Here is a 20,639-nt window from a genome sequence, read left to right as displayed (position 1 = left end):
TGTCTTCTGAGCTTGTTTTTAGAAGTGCTGAGCTCCCTCCGAATCCTGTTAAAATCCACGTTTACTGCAGGTGTTTGACACCCCCTTCTGAAAGAGCAGACCACTAACCTTGCTGTACCTCAGTTTACCCATGTGTGAAGTGGAGATGAGAATATTTTCCTCTTGTAAAGGAACGTGGTGGGGCCATATTCCAGACAGCCTTTGGTGGGAGAAAGCTGATTCTTATGTTCTCAGATACGGTACAAAATCCATGTGCAAAACACATTGACACTTTATTAATAATTACTTGATGCTCTAGTCACAGCTACCACCAATCTCTAACTATCTTAAAAAAACATGCATCAAGGCTCAGTCTACACACAGAGAAAAGACAGGCTCAGCCTTTATATAACTCTCCTGGCATTGTGCTGAATTTCCGTGTTGAAGCTTGTTCAAAAAAAAAAAACAGGGGTAGTGTTAATTAGGGCAACAGTTTATTGAGCTAATTTTGTGTGAAATAATTTTTATCAAACTCCTTGTATCGGTTTGCCAAATTAATTTTCCTGGAATGAGGATAGTCATTCAGCTGTTGGTTCTGTGATTACAGATGTGAACACAGAATGACACTGTGCCAAAAATCAATAACATAGCATTTGAGCATCTTTCTGTCATTTGTGTTGATAAATGGGAAAATAAAGACAAATCTGTTTCAATAATGTAAATCCAACTTGGAGTTTAATCTTCACTAAATAAAGAGCAATAGGTAAATATTTAAAATTATTTTCAGCACATATAATAAAGCCTTAGTTAAAGTCTTACTAAAAACTATGGTCACAAGCAGTGCACGCAACTTAGATATTCAGTAATTGATAGTAAAATATTAATGATTGATACAATTCTTACTATTGGATCAGGGAACTTCCCTTATACTGGAAGGCTGATGATTCTGGACTTGTCCTCCTGAGTTTACATGCACATGGTCAATAAACTTTTGTCTAATACCAACCTCACAGTTTCTTTAGACAGTGAATTGAGTTACTGTTTGTGAGCAACTGGAGTTTAAGTCAATTAAGTATGGTTTGTGTTATCCTTGAAGGAATGGCAACGCTTATTTTGTATAGCTAAAAAGGAGAATCAATCTTTGTAGTTTTCAACTTATTTTTAGTGTGCTCATTATTTTCCAAATTGTAGTTCTAACTGGATGTTTCAACACCCACTCCCCACCCCCCTAAAAAAACCCCAACAACCCCAAAAGACCACCACATTCAGCTCTGAGAGACTTCATTTTAAATGTTAAAGAGCCAAACTTTTTTTTTTTAATGAAGAACGTCTGCTGTATCCACAGACTTCAGAAACTAAGCTCAGCAGATGAGAACAGGATGAGAAAAGGGCCACTTTGATCTCTGCACTAAAAATGAATCGTCCTTGTCAAAACAAGTGAAGATTAATGGATAAATTAACTGACCAGTTTTCAAATTAAAACTGGAATAATTTCTCATCTTGCACTTGGGTGTCAAGACTTCAGTAAGATGCAGGAGTGGAATGCACATTGGCATTTTTGCTTTTTAATGATGACTCTGAAGTCACCTCAGTTTCATGTGGCTTGTAGAGAGGATATTGCACTGTATGCTATGCAGATTTGTTGTAGGAAGCTTCAGTGGGTGTTTTCCATTACCACTGGTCTGGTCCATGTAAGTTCTGTCTGTGCTGTCATCCTTGGCTAGGTAAGCACCAGTCAGGCAACAGGAGATAAAAACAAACCAAAACTGGGAAGAAGTGGAAAAACTAACAGAAAGAGCTTGGATAAATGTGATGAAGCAGTGTTTGCAGTGGGAGAATAACCCCAGGAAAGGAGTTCCTGTGTTTGACACAGTGGTACAGCAACATCAACATATGCAGACTGGAGATAACTCAATCATCTCTAATTTTCAGGCAACCGTAGATCTTTCTGAAGCTTGCGGGTAGTACTCAGTGTGGTAAAAGAACTTACATTATGCTCGTACTGCACTTTATTAAGTGAGGCGTCAAAAAGGTTGCTTCATTGAGAGGGGAGGGAATGGGCCTTAGGGAAGTAGAACAGTCTGAAAGCCAAGGCACTTAGCAGCTTAATCCTGTAGTAAAAAAAAAACAACCCTGAATGTGTACATGCCATGTTGTAACTTAGTAGAACAAAAGTTGCTGAGGGCCTGTCCCTCTCCTCTGGAGTTAGCCTTGAACCGTAGAAAGTGTTCTTATGCATGTAAGGCCAAACCGTTGGGCTTACATCTTGAAACTTTATAAAATAAATGCAACTGTAAAATATAAATATAAAAATATAAATCTACATTTGACATGTTTCTTCTCTATTAAGCAAAAAGAGTTTTGGCTTTTTGTTTAACTGAACTTGAGCGTTCCCTAGACTAATGTTTGCAACCCAGACAGAGCTCTACTGTGCTAATTAGAAAGTGTTGTAGAAAACACACCTGACTGGGAAAGATAATGAAATGCATTTGCTAATCCTGTTATTCCAGATGAGTGCCATCTACCACTTTAACAACACGAGTTCAACAGTTAGCATAAAAGAAATTTCTCCTTTTTTTTTTTTTCCTTCTTTCTTCTCATTATAGTATTATAAACCAGTTAGAAAGACGCTGTTCAGGGCAACTAACGTTCCTGTTACATTATAGTAACTATCCTAAATGATAAATTAAAGGCTGCACTACACTGGCTAATGAAGCAAGCCGGTCTCATGGCTCAAGTAGTGTTACTGTGTTTATTACTTTTCCCTCTTAGTGAAATGTGTAGGCAGAAAGGGATCTTTATTGTCTTGTTGTTGCCTTTGTTCCATGAACATTCTTGTTGTTCCTTTGTTACCTTTGTTCTGGAGAGGAAAGCTGCCAGAAAGAATATGGAATTATTAAATAATCCCATAATCCCTAAATAAGAGAAAGAAGTGGTACGGGATGTGAGGGGAAAAGTCGAGACCACAGTCATTCTAGCTGAAACACCATGGATGTTTTTTAGCTATGCTAGGAGCTTTGTGAACGTTTCTGTTGCTAGGGAGAACAGCCCTTAGTCAGTATTTACTGTCTTTTGCAGGCTCCGACATAGATTAACAACAGAAGACTGGTTAGTCTGTTATTTGATGATGAATTTAGAGACCGCGGTGGCTTGCTTGTACTTGTCTTTGGAGTAATTTGCTAATTTTTCTCAGGCATAGCACAACTGTGTGCAGCTGTAAGTGGGATCAGCGTGTTTGTATAGATCTCTCTAGGTTTAGTCTTGGTGACAGATAGAAATATATAAAGGACTGAGAATTTTTTTGTCCCCATTAAGTCAGATTCATAAAATTTGGATAGAGAAGGCAAATTAACTCCTGACTTCTGTCTTCTTCTAAAGCTATGATTCTCTAGTGGCAAAATTCCGTGAGGAACTCACAGGAAAGGATTAAGATGGATTCTGTACTGGTGACAATTCACTGTTAAGTGATGAGGCTATAAACTAGAGTGGTACACTTCTGGCATTGGAGGTGACTATGGGCTTTGTCCGCTTTCATTCTTGGTATCCAATATAAGACAGAGTAGGCCTGTTTTTTACACTAGTATGGAGTACTTGAATTTGCAGTCTGAGTAACCTGGAGTGCAGTCTGTTAGAAACAGCCCTGAGATGTCTTACATTCATCATCCAGAAGTCAGGATAACCAGTACCGGTGGCTGCTGGAAGTATTTGCTCCGGGAGACATGTTTTTCATTCGGACTTTGTAACATTCTCAAATGGCAACAGCTGAGCAAAGCTTTGATTTTGAAATCTGTTTTACATTTACTTACTTGCATAGTAAAGTGGAATAGCTATCCTTGCACTTAGCCCAGTATTTAGAAAGATAAGACATAGTATCTGTTCTTATATGCCTGGCATCTGTAATGAGGCCTTAAGACTAAGGGCTGTTGAATAAAATTTTTAAAAATAATCAGGTCATTTGCTTGACTCTGCTTACTGGTTAAAAATAAGAGTATTCTGGCAGGTGTTTCCCACCCAGTCCTTCCTAGATAGGTCCTGGTGACAATCAGCCTGATCTAGTAATATTTGCAATATGGACACAATGTAAACACAATAAAAGAACCATTAAAATATCCGTATTATATCATAATATAAACAGAGCTTAAAGTGGGTTGATGACAGCTGGCCCTCTGTTTTAGGGGACAGAAGAGCTTCACATCCTTTCTGCTCTTGCTCTCTGAGCAGGGAATGTGGCAACGTAATTCTGTGGCTGCTCTGAGCCCAGTTTTTCTGTTAAGACTCCACCGGAAAGGATGCTGCTTTCTCAAGAGGGCAGAGATGCAGAACACAGTCTTTATTCCCTGCTGGGTCTGAAGAAGGCCTGATTTTGCACCAAGGAAATGCATGATGCACTTTTTTTTTTTTCAAATGCAAGGTCGGCAGTTTTCTTATGTTCCTGTACTCAGGTTGAAAGAGCACCTTTCAGAAAAACTGCTGGTCCACTACAGCTTACCACCATCCCCGTCAATTGGCTGGTACCTTCCCAGCACCAAATGTCCTGTAATATCAGAAACACAATGTTCCTGTTTTTAAAACATGGGAAGGGAAGTCTTCCTATCCTAGATGCTGCTAAGTTATCAACTCCTAAGGAAGCATGAAGGTGCTGGTAACCCTGGAGATTAAGTTTCTTTTGGTTAAATGACTATTAATGAGTCTTCAACACTTCATCTTTTGCCTTTGGGATCTCATACTGTCATGCTGACAGAGATGGCCTTTTTCATCAAGAGAATCATCATGAGCAGGGAGAACTGATGCAGTTGCCAAGTCACTCTCCATCATATTTGAAAAATCATGGCAATCAATCAGGCAAAGTCCCCAGTGACTGGAAAAAGGGAAACATCACACCCATGGCAGGGGGGTTGGACTAGATGATCTTTAAAGGTCCCTTCCAACCCAAACCGTTTCGTCATTTTAAGAAAAAGAAGTTCAAAGTACATTCCTTTACAGTGTGCTCATTATTATTAATTTCTAGCTCCTACATCACCTTATTTTTGCTGATATGCCTATCTGGAATAAACTTTCCTATTCCAGGCTGCAGAACTAAAATCTGTGTGTCAGGAGGAAAAACCATCCAGCCTGAAAGCAAGTGTAGTCAAACGGCTTGTGACCTGTAAGTCTGGCTCACAAGCCATTGTTTGGCCACACTGTGAAACACTCTTTCTCCAACTCAATTTAATCCTAACCAAAGCCAAAGGTTCCAGGTGGACTCGGAGGACAGATCATTGCAGACAGTTGTCAGTTATGTATTCTGAGCTGCTGAGGTTCCATTGCTGCCTTTATCTACGCAAGTCTGACCATGGGAGGAAAGAACAGAGATTTATTGTCCGATAGCTAAGGCAGGCATCTATAAAACAGTGACAATTTACAAATATCCACGTGTAGTGTTTGTGTTTATGATACTAATGTAGGATGCTTTGTGTTTTCCATTTCTAATGATAAAAAAAGAGATGATTTGTCTGAAACCCCGTTTGTGGAAAGGCCACAGTCATGCCTGGGATGTGAATGACTTAAATAATAGATCTTAGTCTTATACAGTGAGTTTCTTTCCCAGAACCTCAAAATGCTTTGTTGAGTTACGCTAGCAGAAGGTAAGGAGGAAAGAAGGGATTTAGACTGAGATTTTAAAAAGCTGCAAGACTGAATAAAATAATGATCAGGATTGCTGTTACATTTTAAAATATTTTTAATGTTACCATTGGTAACATAGGATGGTGGTGGTTCAGTACAGCCACTCCTTTCAGAACTCAGTGACCTCTTTGGTCACTTAAAGGGACGGTGCAGTTAACGGCATGAACTTGAGGAGGGGACAGAACTCTCATAAGAGTGACTGTTAAATCACTTCACCAAAGTATTGCAGAAAAAAATCCAGTGAACTGAGTATTGTCTGCTCCTGAACCTTTGCAGCAGCTATTCTAGTTGTTGCAAAGTTAGGCGGTTGTGCAGATCCTGCCTTTGACGGGATATTATCCATTTGTTCAGCCACAGTTGTTGTAAATAAAATACTGGTCCACATTCAGTAGATCCCTTTGGGAGAGGAATTAAAAGAGTGGTACTTGCTTGTTTTGTCCTGATTACATGGCCATGCTGGTTCTGAATAGATTGTGTATTTAAAATACTCCTCTGAGCAGGCATTCAGCTTCACTAAAACCTTCAAGCTCCCACATCTTTGAAGGCAGATTATGAGGAGTAAAGGCTTTTTTAAAGGCTATTCACCAATTATAGTTATTTTTACAGAGACTTTGGTGGGGGTCATGAGTTCGGTAGGCACTGCCAGCAGCTTTACTGGTCCCAAACCAACAAGATTTAACAAAGTATGTAGAACCTACAGTGCCCCTAATACACCGGCACAATCTATCCTGTGTCCTTCTCCAGGTACTGTTACTGCGTGGACCCAACCATCAAGTCAGGTTATAATTTTTAATGAGTTTTATATTCATTACACATCCATGTGCAGGACAGGAATTCCTGATCTGGGAGTTGCAATATGTATTTGTTTTTCTTTAGACAAGTTTTTAATATTAGTTGTTGTTGGAGTGGCTTGAGCCAAGTACAGTCTTCTGCCTTGCTTGCAATTGGACCCAACTTGATGGCTGTTTTTTGGGTCCTTTTGGAGACTTTTTGGAACACGAAATCTGGTGATGGTGGATCTGTAAAGAAGCAGACAGTTGTAAATGGGAAAACCATTTTGTAGGTCGTTCTTTTGCTTGTTTGTCAAGCCTGAGTGTGAGCCTGAGCATGTCAGGCTCTAGGTTGGCACACTTAAAGGTTCAGGTTTAGGCATGCTCAGAGCTGTCTGACTGTACAGGCAAATAAAAACTAGGGGGTAATTTAGCCATCTCCTTGGCATATAAAACCACCTCTCTGCTTGTAGAAATCGTAGGGTTTGTTGGGGGTAGACCTAGGAATTGGAAGGGGAGACGTGGAGTTTGCTTTTGCAATGTGTCTGGTTATACACAAAAAAAGCATTGTTATTCCTAAAACTTTGCATGGGACCTAATGTGCAGTTGAAGTACTGTGGGAAACATGCTTTTACAGCATTTCTGTAACCTTTAAAATTTTTTTTTAATTAACTTTCTTACCAGTATGATTTGAGTAGGATACCAAACGCCCCCTCTAGTGGCTTATACTTTGGTAAAGGTGTTTTCAGTTTCTTGGGACAATTTTAACAGATGAGTAGCATGTCAGGACTACTTGAGTGCTAAATCACATTGAATTGCAGATTAACTCTTCATGAGAGAGCAGGCTAGTAGCTGGCCTGTAGGATTCTCGAGTGTTGTGATGCCCAATAACATGAAAAATACTGAGCTCTAAAGTTAAGAGGGATTTGAGTAATCTCAATTGTTAATCTTCATTCAAGAGCTATTTCTTTTCCTACTCTCAAGCAATTGCTGCCATTGGTAGATTTCTAAAATTTAATGGGAATGGAGAGCATCCACTGCATTTTTCAGGCCCTACTGAGGAGTGGTAGACTGACAGAATGACAGAGGTGTTAGCCATTGCATGCATCATTTTTAAGATTACAATGTTATGCAAAACTTTATCTACTTCCCAAGTTATCTTAATCTAGTTATAAAAAACACTCTCAATTTACTTTAGAAGGGTGAAAACATTTTTGCTGGGGTACGGGAAGAGAAAGTCAGCTAAAAAAATGCACTTGTCTGACGAGCTACCACTTATCTGTATATTGTTTGCTCTGAAGAGAGTATGAGGCAGGCCCCAGTGTTACTATTTGCCATCATGCTAACGATGGAGGCAGAGGGTTTCATCAGCCATGGTAAGCAGTATCTTTATGGTGACTGCAGTGTATAGCAGGAATGCTTTTTTTGTTGTTGTTTTGGGAATTCTCAAAATAGGTCAGCCTGTCACGGAGTGACCTTTAGTGGACTGGAAGATAGGTATCATCTATTGGGTTGAGTCCATAAAGACATTAAAAGACCATACTTGTGGCTGGATATGTGTTTTGTTCTTGTGCCTACTAACATTACAGTAAACAGCAAAAGCTCTTATTTCTTAATGTACTTGTAGGAGTATTCACATTGATATCAAGGGGATTACTTGCAATTAAAGCTAAGCATGCATGTAATTGCTTGTAGGGTTCGGGTTTCAGATGAATTTAACAGGAAGAGAAAGGAAAGAAAAAAGATATTTTTGTGTCATGCATTACATGGCATTGTATTATATAGATATTTAAAGACAAACCTTAGTTATAGCCACCTTTTCTAGATGTCTGGTCTGTGTGGGATTTCCTACAGCGAAGAAGAGAGGTTGTAATAATACCTACTTCTTACATTGCACTTACCATCAGTAGGTCTGAGAGTGCTTTACAGAAGAGAGAGATTTCCCCTGTTCTGGAATTGGGAGGACTGACAGGGAAATGGGATGTGATTTGCTTGCTGTAAGTCACCCAGTAAATCTCCCAGTAGGTCTCCTCTTTCTGGGAGAAAGTAGGAACACAGCCTGGAAACACAGCTTCCCTGCTTCTGCCCAGCCCAGCTCTGCATTCATGACACCCTCTGAAGAAGAAGATTATTGTAGAAAGGACTGCAGGCAAATTCAGGGGCAGATGCAGTAATTGAGAAAATATTTCAGAGCATTTTTCTGTAATTATCTATCATCACTTTCATTTGTATCACAGCAAAGGCTTGGAAGCCACTCCTGCAATTGGAGTTTACCTGCAAAGCACTCGTGAACCTATCTAGTGGGGTGGAGAAGCCTCTTCTCTCGGTAGGTGACACAGGGAAAACAAAATGAGCAGCATAGGGAGGGAAGGGAATGCGCTGAGATTATTTGGTATGTCTCAGCTCCCTGCCTTGTCAGCTACACGTCTTGTGATTAGGTCTGAGTAAAGTTTTCCCAAAAATGCAGGTATGGATGAGTAGTCCTCCTGGTTTTTTTTTAATGGAACATGAAAAGCTCTCAATTTTAAAAAGTGTAAGAGTCAGCACAAACCAGCAATGTCTTTGTGTGAAATAGGTGTTTAAGCAGAGTCTCAGTAGTTAGTGTTAAGCTGATTAGCCATGTGGAGACTTCACTCTGGTGGATTCCCCTGCAGGGAAGCCAGGGGACATGGTTTGTGGTCCACAGGAACCTAGTAGAGTTCAACTCTGTGATAGCTTTAGTGTTTACATGGGCGTTAAGTCAAAAAGGTGGTGGAGGATGTGTTTCGTGCCATTTTTTTCTTTGAGTTAGTACCATTTTTAGCTTTACTCAGGGTTATTTTCTCCAGCCTGTATTCAGGCACAGACTAGTACTGTAGCAGTAATACTGTTTGATCCCATGGAAAATTAGGATCTGTGAATTGCTGATAGCTCCATACCATAGCTCACTCTCCTGAGTGCTCATCTAAAATTGCACTTTACTCCAAAGTAACTGACAGTCACTTGTTAAAACACTCTCCTACCACCGTGGACAAATTCACTTTCATAAATTGTTACAGCACATTAAAGCCTGAAAAAAATTTTTGGGACTGTTTGTGGCTCTCTTTGCTTTAGTCATATACTAATTAGCCACATACAAGCTGCCTTTTGGTTAAAGAATAGCTGTGATGAGGCTGCAGTTATGTGAGATTGTTTATTTACCCATCAGAAGTTTCACAAGGTTCTCTGTAATTCACTCCAGAGTAGTTCCTGGAAACTTAACATTAGAAGTAAGGGTTTGGTTTTTTTTCTTTCAGGGGATATTTTCATAAAAGAAAAAGGGGAGCCCTTCATGTCTTCCTCTTAATTTTTTTCAGGTGCCCCAAAGCAGACTCAGTTCTTTCCTGGATAGTTTCAGCCTTAGCAGTGTAGGTATATCCAAATGTAATTTGGCTCTCAGAGTTTCAAACAAAATGAGGCGGACTGAGGACTTAGCTTCTCTACACATTTCTGGGACTCCACCTCAAAAGTGTTATTTGCCTTTGTTTTTCCTCTTCAGACTAAACCAAATCTGAACCACAAAGGGTGACTACAGACAGAGAACAGGACAAAATGGTCATTCATACCCTTGCACATACGTCACAGCACTTCTGATTCAGTCCTCCACAGGGTGGAATATGTCCTATATTAAAAACGGATCTTCACATTCTTCCAGTACCTCTCACGGTTTTAGATTAGTTTTGTGAAATGTTTTTGCTGCAAGTATGGAGTTGCAGGCTGTGGAGAGCAACCTCACTGTGACAGGAGTCTAGGCTGCTGGGGACTCCGGAGTTAGAGTTAAGTTGCAGAAGTATGTTTTAGTAAAAGTTTTCCTTTCTACTTAAGTATTAATGCTGGAGACAGTGTATCAGTTACAAGTGAAGTCATTTATTATTAACCATCACTGTATATAGTAAAGGTGTTTGTTTGGCAGCTGTAACACAGCATCTGGCCATATCTCAATATAACTATATCAACTTCAGCTTTGGCAGCCAACTGGAAAACCAGAATTTAATCAGCAAGCCCGGGCAAATAAGCCTGCACATAAATGTAAACCAATGCAGGTGTATTGTTCAAATGGCATTTAAAAGCCAGGAAGAAAAGCCCGCTCTGGCTGTTTCCAAGGTACAGTGGTGCCAGTCAGGATGAGAGACAGTTTTCTGCTGGAAGATCTCTGCTAGAGTTGGTGCTTCGAAGGTGTAAGTCATCTACCAGAGCCTGCGTGCCTGCCAGGAAACTGTGGCCTGGGTTGTGATAGCTGGAGAGATGGGTGTGACAGATGGAGAAATGCTGGGGAGGGTTGATACTTAGGACCATAACGAACAACTCTCAAGGAAAATGTCTGTGGTTGCTATATAACTTCTAGGTGCTGTTGTTTTCCTCTGAAATGTGGAGACTGTAAATGGTCTTGGCACGTTTTTGAGAAAATTTCTGACTCTCATTTTATTTTCAATTAATGTTTTAAAGAGAAGTAACAAGAAAAGTGTTGGGGGTTGCCTTCCTGACTGTCTTTTTCTTGCAGAAGGACTTTACTTTTATCTCTAGGTTGCAGCAAAAGCAGAGCAAAAACACAAACTCCCGCTCCAGCATGTAATCATTCAAACAATTATTTTCTTTGCCTCCATTTCTATTTTCCCCTTTTCTTCAAGTTCTGCCTTTAGTTAGGATTAGCGAGACCTGTGTTGGGTCTGCTTCCCAAAGGTACTTCAGCACATACACAGGTTAAAGTGCATGGTTTCCTGCAGAACAGAGTATATTTATGCCTTTGAATAGGCTGCTAAATTGGAGCATTTGTGCAGTTCTTCCCTTTTAAAAAACAACACTAACAAAAGCTACACTGTTCAGCTTCTGCTTTCTCTGCTCCAGGCAGATGCGTCTTATATGAGAGTAACATGTGGTGGCACAGGCTATAACATGTACCAACACCCCAAGTACAGCATCTGCCAGGGCTCTGGGTATTTGAAATCAGAGATATAGGGCTGGAAGGGACCTCAAGGTTTCAACTTGTTGATTTTACAGTGACTGCTGCTGTTTGTCCAGCGTTCCCCTAAAAACTTCTGTTGAGGAAGATGCTGCAACCCCAATCTCAGGGCTTTGCTGCCGTAACAAGAGAAAACATTTTCTGTGATGTCTAATCCACAGGTCCGCTGCAAAGGGAGCTCTGGAGAACTTCCTCAGTCCAGACTGGTTTATGTTAGAGGAAAATATCAGGTTGAATCCAACAGCCTGAGAGGGGCAAGGCTGCGCAGCTCCATGGTCCCTGGTCCAACCAGTAGTGAGGCTGAAAACGTATTCCCAGTCAGCAGATGTACACAGAGCACATGTATATACCCTGTATACACTTGTATGTGGCCAGCCACATAGATCGCAGACAGAGCACTCACACGAACACAGACAGCACCAGCAGCCACATCCTCTTCACCTCTCTGGCTGAGCAGGATGGAGCTCTGCTAGTGAGAATATACATATATGTACAAGGTGGATCCCTCCAGCAGCTGGGCTCAGACACTGTCTGCCCAGTAGCTGCCCCTGAATCCCAGTCTCCCCAGTTGCTGGCCCCTGGCCATATGAGTCACCCTTTACTCTTAGGAGCAGTGGGAGGTGGCTGCCAGGTCAGTAGGGATTGTATTGTATATTTTTAAGTGGCAGGAAGGAAATGACAACATATGTCAGCACTCAGGTTTAGTAGAGTTACAGATTTAATGTAAGCAAAGATCTGACAGGTATAGAAGGGGGTGCTGGAGAGAGTGAAAGTTGCCAAAGAATTACTGTGGGAATGAAATGGTTCAACTGTTGAGTATATAAAAGTGAACTGACCTTGACAGCGGTATTTTCAGATTAAGTAGTCATCTGCGAGGTTTATGCTACTCTTAAGATACGTGTGGCAGTAAAGTGGTAGTCATTTGAAGTAGCACACTTAAAAAGACCAGGCTGGGAGTGCTTCAGGAAAGACTCCCACATCACTGTTATGCTATTGCAGGTGACATTGATTGCAAAATATTTTGATTTCATATGTGAGTCACTCATTCATACCTGTGGGAACAAGACTTTGAAAGCTGCAGGGAGAATGCATGAGGCTTACTGAAATTCTCCATTTATCATGAGAGAAGGTACCCAATCTCATCCTGTAATGTCTAGATATGCTATGAAAAATTTTCTTGAACGGGAGATAATTCTTAAGTTCGGCCTTTTCTCTTGCCTCTGCACTGGCTTTGCATGGCCTCAGTGATGTTGCACAAAACAGAGGTAAGCCTCACTTCCCTAAAGTTTACCTCTGTGAGCGTTAGCAGTTTTGAGATGTAGGGACTGAAGTTCCACTGTGCTTGCACTGGGGAGGAACACATTTGCTGGGTGACGGATCCCTTTGGGCATTGCCCGTTTTGCTGCTGAATATTCCTGTTTTACTGCTAAATTTTGCAAGAATACTTGGGTATAGAGCACTTTTTTTGCTACAGAGTAGTCTATTCAATGGAGGAAATAAGCAGCACAAGCACAGAAACCTCAACAGAGAGCAGAAGGGTGACGGGACGATGATATATTGGTGTAAGATAAATGATCTTCTTTGGCTAGATGCCTTTCTCGGGTCTGCTTCTCAGTGTCATGCAGGGCTCATCTCCCTCAGTAAGAGGAGCCACTTGTTCTGGCTGTCAGTGGGGAAGAGCCCCCGCACCAGTCGGCAGCCGCCATGTTCCCTGCCCCGGTTCAGAGGGCACCCTTGGTGGGGCTGGCAGGGCTGCCTGCGACCAGACCAGGGCGGTTGCTGCTGGGTGGTGGGAGGCACTCTTCAGTCGCAAGCTGTGAGCATGAAGAACATCCCTTTCTAATCTTCTCACCAACCCCTTTGCTTTCATACAGCCAGTTAGGAAAGGGTGGAGAAAAATGCTTTTGGATGCTGGCTGATGTACTGTTATATCACTTACTGTACAGTTTTTCAGTATGATAGGAGCCAAAGTTCAGCAGCCTTGAAAATGCCTCTGAAATCTTTTTGTCAAAGCTTTAACCAAGGTCACCTATCTTAAGAAAAAGGCATGGAAGGCAGGCACAGCACTTTATGGTTTGGGCTTCCTCCTTCATAATTTTTGTACTTGGAAGATAACTGTAGCTGTTATCCTAGTGTAAACGTTTGAACTAAGGAGTAAATTTTCATATATTCATCTGGACTCTCAGATGAATAGTCTCTATTCTGCTCTTACCTGGTTCATGACAGTTCCAAAAAACATCTAATTTACTTTTCGCCCTGAGCAGCTCCAGGATTTGTTGTGTGAGCAAAATGAGGGTTATAAAAAGCAGCAGCAGGGATGCAGACGTAGTGATTTTTCTCTTAGCTACGCGCATAAGCAGAGGTTCTATAATGTACATTTAGTAGCTGTCTCTTTCCGTGTGGATACCGTATTAGCCTGAAAACCCTTGACCTGGACCAAATGGCTGGTTGCTATGGCAACAGGTTGCATAGTAACAGGTTTTGTTCCTAGGTTGAAATAATCTTGCTTCTCTTAAATGTGACTTTTCGGGAGGTCAGAAGTTGTTCATCAGATGAAACTAGGAAAGTTTTTCAAAGGAGAGGCAAAAATGTTCATGTTCAGCAACCTGAGCATCTGCCGAGGGACGTTCTTTGTTCCTGGCAGTGGAAGGAGGTAGTCAGCTCCTCTACCTTCTCCACTTCATTGAAGCGGAGGTCAGCAGCTCACCAGAAAAAAAAGCAGTTCTTGGAAACAAGATGACTGTAGGAGCTTCAGGGGAATTTGTCTGCTGTGCGACTCCCACTCCCAATCCTGCTAAAGGCAGTAGGCAAATATTAACAGCTTAACACTCCAGTAACCTTGAAAATTTCTGAACTTAAAGTAAGCCCCTGATCAGCTGCTCTCCAGCTGGACTGCTTCTAAACTTCTGCTGACCTGGTCCTGATTCACACTGGAGCCCTTTATGAATCTAAATTTTAAAGAATTGCAACCATGCACTTCAGAAGAGCAGTTTTTTGGTTTTTTTGATGGCTCTGCTTGGCAAGGTCCTATGGGAGACTGCCCTGTGGGGCAGAGGGGATGAGGTTGATCTACAGGAACAACCTCCCCAGAGCACATGTGCCCCACTCCACCGTGCTGCAAGCAGAGCCAAGCGCGGCAGAAAGCTGGCGTGGATGGGCAGGGACCTCCTGACTGAGCTCAAACACAAAAATAAAGTGCACAAGCTGCAATGGACTATCCAGGAGGGACATAGAGACAGTGGCCAAGCTTGCAGGAGTGGCAAAGCTCAGCTGTAGCTGAAACGAGCTATAGGAAGGGTTTCTCTGGGTTCATTGGCAATTAAAAAAAGGCTGAAAAAATATGAGCCTGCTGCTCGGTGGGGCTGGGGTGAAGGAGATTAAAGATACTTGATGCCTTTTTTTGCTGCGGCTTTCACTAGTAAGATCTGTCCTCACACCTCCCAGGTTTCTGAGTCTGTTAACAGAGTCTGTGGGAATATAGCATTACCCACAGTAGAGGAAGACAGTGATATAGCTCTTGAGCTAATTGGATGTACAGCAGCCGCTGGCATCAGACAAGGTACATCCAAGGGCACTGAGGGACTTGGTTGATGTCACTGCGAAGCCACTTGGTGATCAGGGGAGGATCCTGGTGACTGGAAAAGGGCAAGTATTGCGCTCATCTTCAGTACTGTTAAATGTCTTTATTAACCACCTGGACAGTAGGGTGGAGAGCAGCTTTGGCAAGTCTGTGGATGAAATCAAAGTGGGGGGAGTAGTCAATACACCAGAGGGCCCTGGGCAGGCTGGAGAAACAGCAGACAGGAACATCATGAAGTTCAGCAAAGGCAAACATAGAGTCCCTTGTCCAAGGTGGAATAACCCTGTGCACCAGTACAGGTTGGGGTCTGCCTGGCTGGAAAGTCAGAAAGTGCCCTGCAGATTCTCGTGGACAAGCTGAACCTCAGGCCACTGTGTGCTCTTCTGGCAAAGAAGGCCAACCGTCTCCTGGATTGCATTAGCAAGAGTGTAGCCAACAGGACCTGGCTACACCTGCAGTGCTGTGTCCAGTTTTGCATACCCTGGTACAAGAAATAAGTTAAATACAGAAGCGAGTCTGGTGGAGAGCCACCAAGATGGTCAGGGGGCTGGAGCAGATGGTGAACGAGGAGAGGCTTAGGGAACTGGCTTTGTCCAGCCTCCAGAAAAGAAGGGTAAAGGACGGTATTATTGCTGCCTGCAGCTTTCTGATGGGAGGATGTAGAGGAGCTGGAGCCACACTCTTTTGGGAGATGTGCAGTGAAATGGCAAAAAGCAAAGCAGGAAACTCTGAGTAGATATTAAGAAGAAGTTCTTGCTGTGAGGGTGGTCAAACGCTGCAGCAGGGGCCCTGGGAGTTTGCTGGATTCCCATCTGTGGGGACAGTCAGAACTCGGCGTGGCCCTGGTGCGGCTGAGTGGGGTTTGGATCGGGTGACCTCCAGGGGCTCCTTCCAGCTGAGATCATTCTGCAAGTCTCAGTCTCTTTCCTCTTTGGCCCTAGAGAAAAGCAAGTGTAACTGAGAGCCCAGAGCAGGACTCTGCCTGGGGATGGAACTGAAAATGGGTTGTGTGGTTATGTTACCCTCTTTTCCCCCTCTCTCTCTCAGCCCTGAACATCTCTCTTCCCTGGTGAGCAGTGTCATCACGTTATACCTCAAGTATTTGGTAATGGCATGTCACTGTAATCCCCCTAGAGAACTCTTCCAATATCACTCATTTCTTCTTTTATATTAAACACGCTGCTGTGTGTTTTACCTTTGTACCCTTTTGGCAGGTATAAAGTAAGCAGAATTCAGCACTGACAGGAATATGTAAGCAGGCAGGAGCTTAGAGAAAAACAAAATCCAGACACGACGTGTGATTGGAGAGGGGCTTTATTTTATTTTTTAAAAATTTGTGTTAGTTGATGTAATTTCTTAGCAGCTGTCAACCTCTAGCACTGTCAGAACAGCCACTTGTGGCTGTGCTGGTGCACTGTGATCCTGTCAGACAAGAGGCACAAGGAGGAGTGAAGTGGGGTTGTCCATTTATCCATTTAAGTCTCGGAAGGATTTCAAGGGCTGCAGCCAGGTAGTGGAAGTGATCGAAAGAGTTCACTCAGGTGAAGGGATTGGCAGTGGCAGGAAGGAGAACACCGAAACACAAGAAACAGAATTTGAAGGGATCCTGTCATAGGATGGAAGGAACAAAAAATGCAGAGGGGCTGACTTGGCTTCGTTTTAGGCCATTTTTCCTGTAAATCTTAAAATTACTTTACAAAGTGTTGCTAGTCCTCAGGGTGGTGGAACAGTGCAGGTTTGAAAGGTTACACCGGTTGCCCAGTGCTTCCGCAAATCAATGACAAATCATAAAAGCAACAGAAGAATGTATTACCAGTGGCCCAGCAGCCTGGCCAGCAAGTGCAATACCTGGCTTGTCCTCCGTATGATGCAACTGTGGCAGGAATGTGCTTTTGGGAGATGTAAATCTTGAGGACATGCCTGCTTGTCATTAAAGAGATGGCAGAGCTTTCTTCATGCATGGAAATGTCAAGCAAGCATCTTGACCAAATTATCAGATGGTTGGTTGCATCTTGACATTGTAGGACATGCCAGCGGTTACATGGGGGAAGAAAAGATGCTCTTTGCTTCCTGTCCCAAAGTATTCCGGCTATGCTGCTGTGCACTGTGAATGTCCGTGTGGCAGCCCAGAGCAGGCTGTGCTGCAGACGCTCAGGAAGTCAGCAGGGTTTATATAAAGCTCTGCTGGGTTTGCAGAACCTTTTGGCTCTTTTCCATCATGGAAGCGGCAATATAAATAGAAGAATGTCTCACTTTTGAAGTCTGCCTTCTATTCACGGAAAGGAAGAACTTTGTGCCGGAACTGTGATATAATAGCTGTTAAATACAAGTCTCAAGATCAGTCCTATGACAGGCTGAACCGCTTGACCACATTTCAATGGGATGTGAGTGAGCTCAGTAGCCTATAGCATCACATCTCTGTTAGCTGGTTGCTGACATCTGAATAAGGTTTGGCTGTATGAAAGCAGGGTTCAAGAGTAATCCATCCTCCCACCTCCCCTCCCAGCTGCTCCTCTCCCTGCTAAAAGAAAAAAATGTTGCTTTTTTTTTTTTTTTTCCTTTGGTCAGATTAACAAAATGTTTGGGACCGTGGTGGTTGGAGTTGGAATTGCTGGCTTAGCACGGATCCGAGACTTGATGAATCCGATGCCTTCCAGCCCTTCTGAGCACCTGAAACTCTTTGGATTTGTATCCAGGTTAGAAATTTCATCTTAGCGTGTTTCATATGGAATTGTAATGTTTCTTTCTCCTGGTGCACATGCCTTTCCATGTGGAGGACTATTATTTGAGGGGGGCAGGGGATGAATATCCAAAGTTTCATATTTCTCTTATAATTAAGGCTGTCTGAAAAGGGAAAGTTTATGCAAATATGCCTGTCATTCTGAGTGGCAGCTAGGAAATGAGCACAGAAAGCTTTGCAAGAGGGAACAAATAGATTACCTTAGTGAGATACCTTGCAGAAATGGCTAAAATAAAAGCTGAGAGACGTTCTCGCTGCAGGATCTGTGTGATAAAAAGAAATGCAATTCTGTCTGACTGAAATTTCCTGTAGGCTTAGGATGGTACAGACAATAATTACACTAATGACCTAACGTCTGCATGAAATTTATAGAAGTGTTTAAAAAACATAAGACGTTTGACAAAGTTTTTAAAAACTTTTTTTACAAAAACACGTGTTGTAAAGCTCCTAGCATTGCAACTTCATCCTAAAATTCTATTTTATTTTTTTTAAACCAAATACCGGACCTGCAGTTGTCTTTAAAGAAAATCTCATAATTTAATACATACAGTAAGGCTGCCTCTTAGAGAGCAACTTTATAGTTTTTTTTCACTAGCTTGGAGCCATGGAAATTTGGCAGGACTGTGTTACACATATACCTCCATCTGAGCATTCCTGCTAGGCTGTCTGCCTCATAACAGCAGAGCATAAAGGTTTTAAATAGTTAGGCGGTACATGTATGGATCTCAGGCTGTGAATGTATTTTTCCAGCTATATTTAAATCATGCAGTCAGGGTTGTTTGAGACTGAAAAGACCTATTAGGTCATCCAGTTTATTTCCCTGCCAAATACACTCTTGGTTCCCTGATGCCTTTGCTAGTGCTACAGCTAGCCTTGAACAACACTAAAGATAGGGTTTCCACTACTTCTGTTGAGAAACAGCACTATTGAAATGCACAGTTCACAGACAGCTTGCTTGGATATGTTGCCTTGCTCTTTGCATTCCGATCACATACAAACATTCCCTGTCTTTGCTTTCAAGTCCTGCTTGTGGCCTACCTTCATGCTGTCTGTCACCTATCCTAACACTGTCAAGGTGCCTGCTCCAGTCTTTACTAATGCAAAGGGCTTTTGCGGGGAGCGTGTGTGTTTCATTTTCAGGTGGAGATGTGCTCAGGGTGGTGGCCAAGAGAGCCTTAGCACTGGCATGGTGTGTGTGTTGCAAGGTATGAGCCATTATAGCTAAGCATCTGCTTTGTCCCTCTCCTGCTTGTCCGTACTTCTTGTAGTTGCATGTGGCCCTGCCAACTCAAGTGCTTTTGCCCATGTTGTCCAGCATGGTGGGAAGTTCTCCCATAGGATCACTGTCCTCTTTGTAGTCACTCTTTTAAAATGGCTCTTTCAAAACCATGCTTATTAAAAAACAAAACACCAAAACCAAAAACCACTTTACATTTCAATAGCAGGACAGTTTCTGTACTGATGCCACCACCTATACATTGACCCATCTGTTTTCTTCTTTTGTGCACTCCACTTCTGTCCGTAAGTGCTTGTGCACTTCTGAATTACAAGCTGCCTTTGTTCTACCCTGGTTGAACTCAGTGGTCCATGGGAACAATTTCTAAGTGCTGCTGCACAACATGCAGTTAGGAAGAATGGACTGTGATGGTTATGCTCTGGTTGTATTTATGCTAAATACACAGGAGAAGTTTTGGCAACATTAATGAGGCCAAGCAGATTAGCCTGGAAGATGCTCTAGGAAGCAAAGAGATCCATGCAGCCTTCATCAGCACAGAGAACAGAAGCCATGAAGAAACCATTAGGTATTTTGAGGTGGTTTTTTTTTCCTTTTTCCCACCCTTTCCCCTGTAATTTAGAAACATAGAGGAGCTGTGTAAAGCTGTTGCAGGAGAGGATGTGGCCACTGGAGGAGAGACTGCCAGACTAGAAGCCTAAAGTGAATGATAGCAAGTTCCCTAGAGCACCCAATAAGCCCTGGAAGAGAGTAAGATTTAAGATGCATTCATTTCCCAAGTCATTCCAATTGCGTACCTCTAGGCCTGTGTTTGATGGACGGGCAGCTTAAAACAGGATTCAAAACCTTTCCTCAGATTATATAGAGGAAGGGCACTCCAGTGCCCCACTCCAGCCACTCAAGTGTCTGGAAGTTAGAAATTGCAGTGCTCAACGCTGTGGCATTTTAGTGACTTGCTGTAGGTGAGTGAGGGAATTCTGTGGAAAAAGGAGAATTAAAACCCAGCTCTCCTGGTGTTTAAATGTGTGATGTAGCCACCACACCATCCTTGCTAGGAAACTTGCCATTTATTTCTGTTACTCCCATTGTGGATTTCTCCATATGGGGCTGACTGTGGGAATGAGAAGCAGCTTGCACAGTGGAGAGAGATGATTACGATGATCTACTTTTTAAAGACTGATCTTGTATCCCTTTCAGAATGTTTTTAGAAGCTGGGAAACATGTCCTTGTTGAGTACCCCATGGCTTTGTCTGCTAAGGCGGCCCGTGAACTCTGGGAGATGGCTGAACAGAAAGGTAATGGCATTTGTTCTCAAAGCTGTAAACAGTATTACCTGTTTGGTAGCACCAAAGGCATCAAACTCAAAGGCAGGGCTGCAGTCTACTATTAATCATGACATACAGGGGAGTATGCCTGTCTCAGAGGATTTAAGGATTTAAGACATGTGCCAATGGGGAAATAAACACACAAATGTCAAGGCTAAGGGTAACGTATGTTTGCCCTCACAAAAGCACTGGTCTCTGCTTGTGACGCTAAGAATGCAGTTAGAGAAGGAAACTTCTGTCGCAGTGATAGTAAAGCACTTAATGAGTGTAGCCATTGGACTTGTGCACTTCCCTGTCCTCTCTTTCCCTGAAAATAAAACTGGAAACAGCTCTCCTAGCTTCTAGTGTTTGTGACGTGCTGGTCACACA

General features: G+C 42.4%; 1 protein-coding gene across 4 annotated transcripts in view; it reads left to right on the top strand.

The window, feature by feature from the left end:
* The window catches only part of BLVRA (biliverdin reductase A), a 43,307-nt gene that overhangs the window by 7,207 nt on the left and 15,461 nt on the right, over positions 1-20,639 (top strand). For 3 of the 4 annotated variants that reach the window (XM_072853413.1, XM_072853409.1, XM_072853411.1), the window contains exons 2-4: positions 17,540-17,667; positions 19,394-19,513; positions 20,143-20,240. In XM_072853413.1, the coding sequence (XP_072709514.1) occupies positions 17,549-17,667; positions 19,394-19,513; positions 20,143-20,240 (337 nt within the window). In that variant the 5' untranslated portion in view covers positions 17,540-17,548. Of the gene's footprint in view, positions 1-12,422; positions 12,521-17,539; positions 17,668-19,393; positions 19,514-20,142; positions 20,241-20,639 lie in introns of those variants that run through there. The other variant, XM_072853410.1, reaches the window with a different exon arrangement.

Source organism: Ciconia boyciana, chromosome 2 (assembly GCF_034638445.1).
Source record: "Ciconia boyciana chromosome 2, ASM3463844v1, whole genome shotgun sequence".
Taxonomy (NCBI): domain Eukaryota; kingdom Metazoa; phylum Chordata; class Aves; order Ciconiiformes; family Ciconiidae; genus Ciconia; species Ciconia boyciana.
This window is presented reverse-complemented; position numbering and strand designations above follow the sequence as displayed.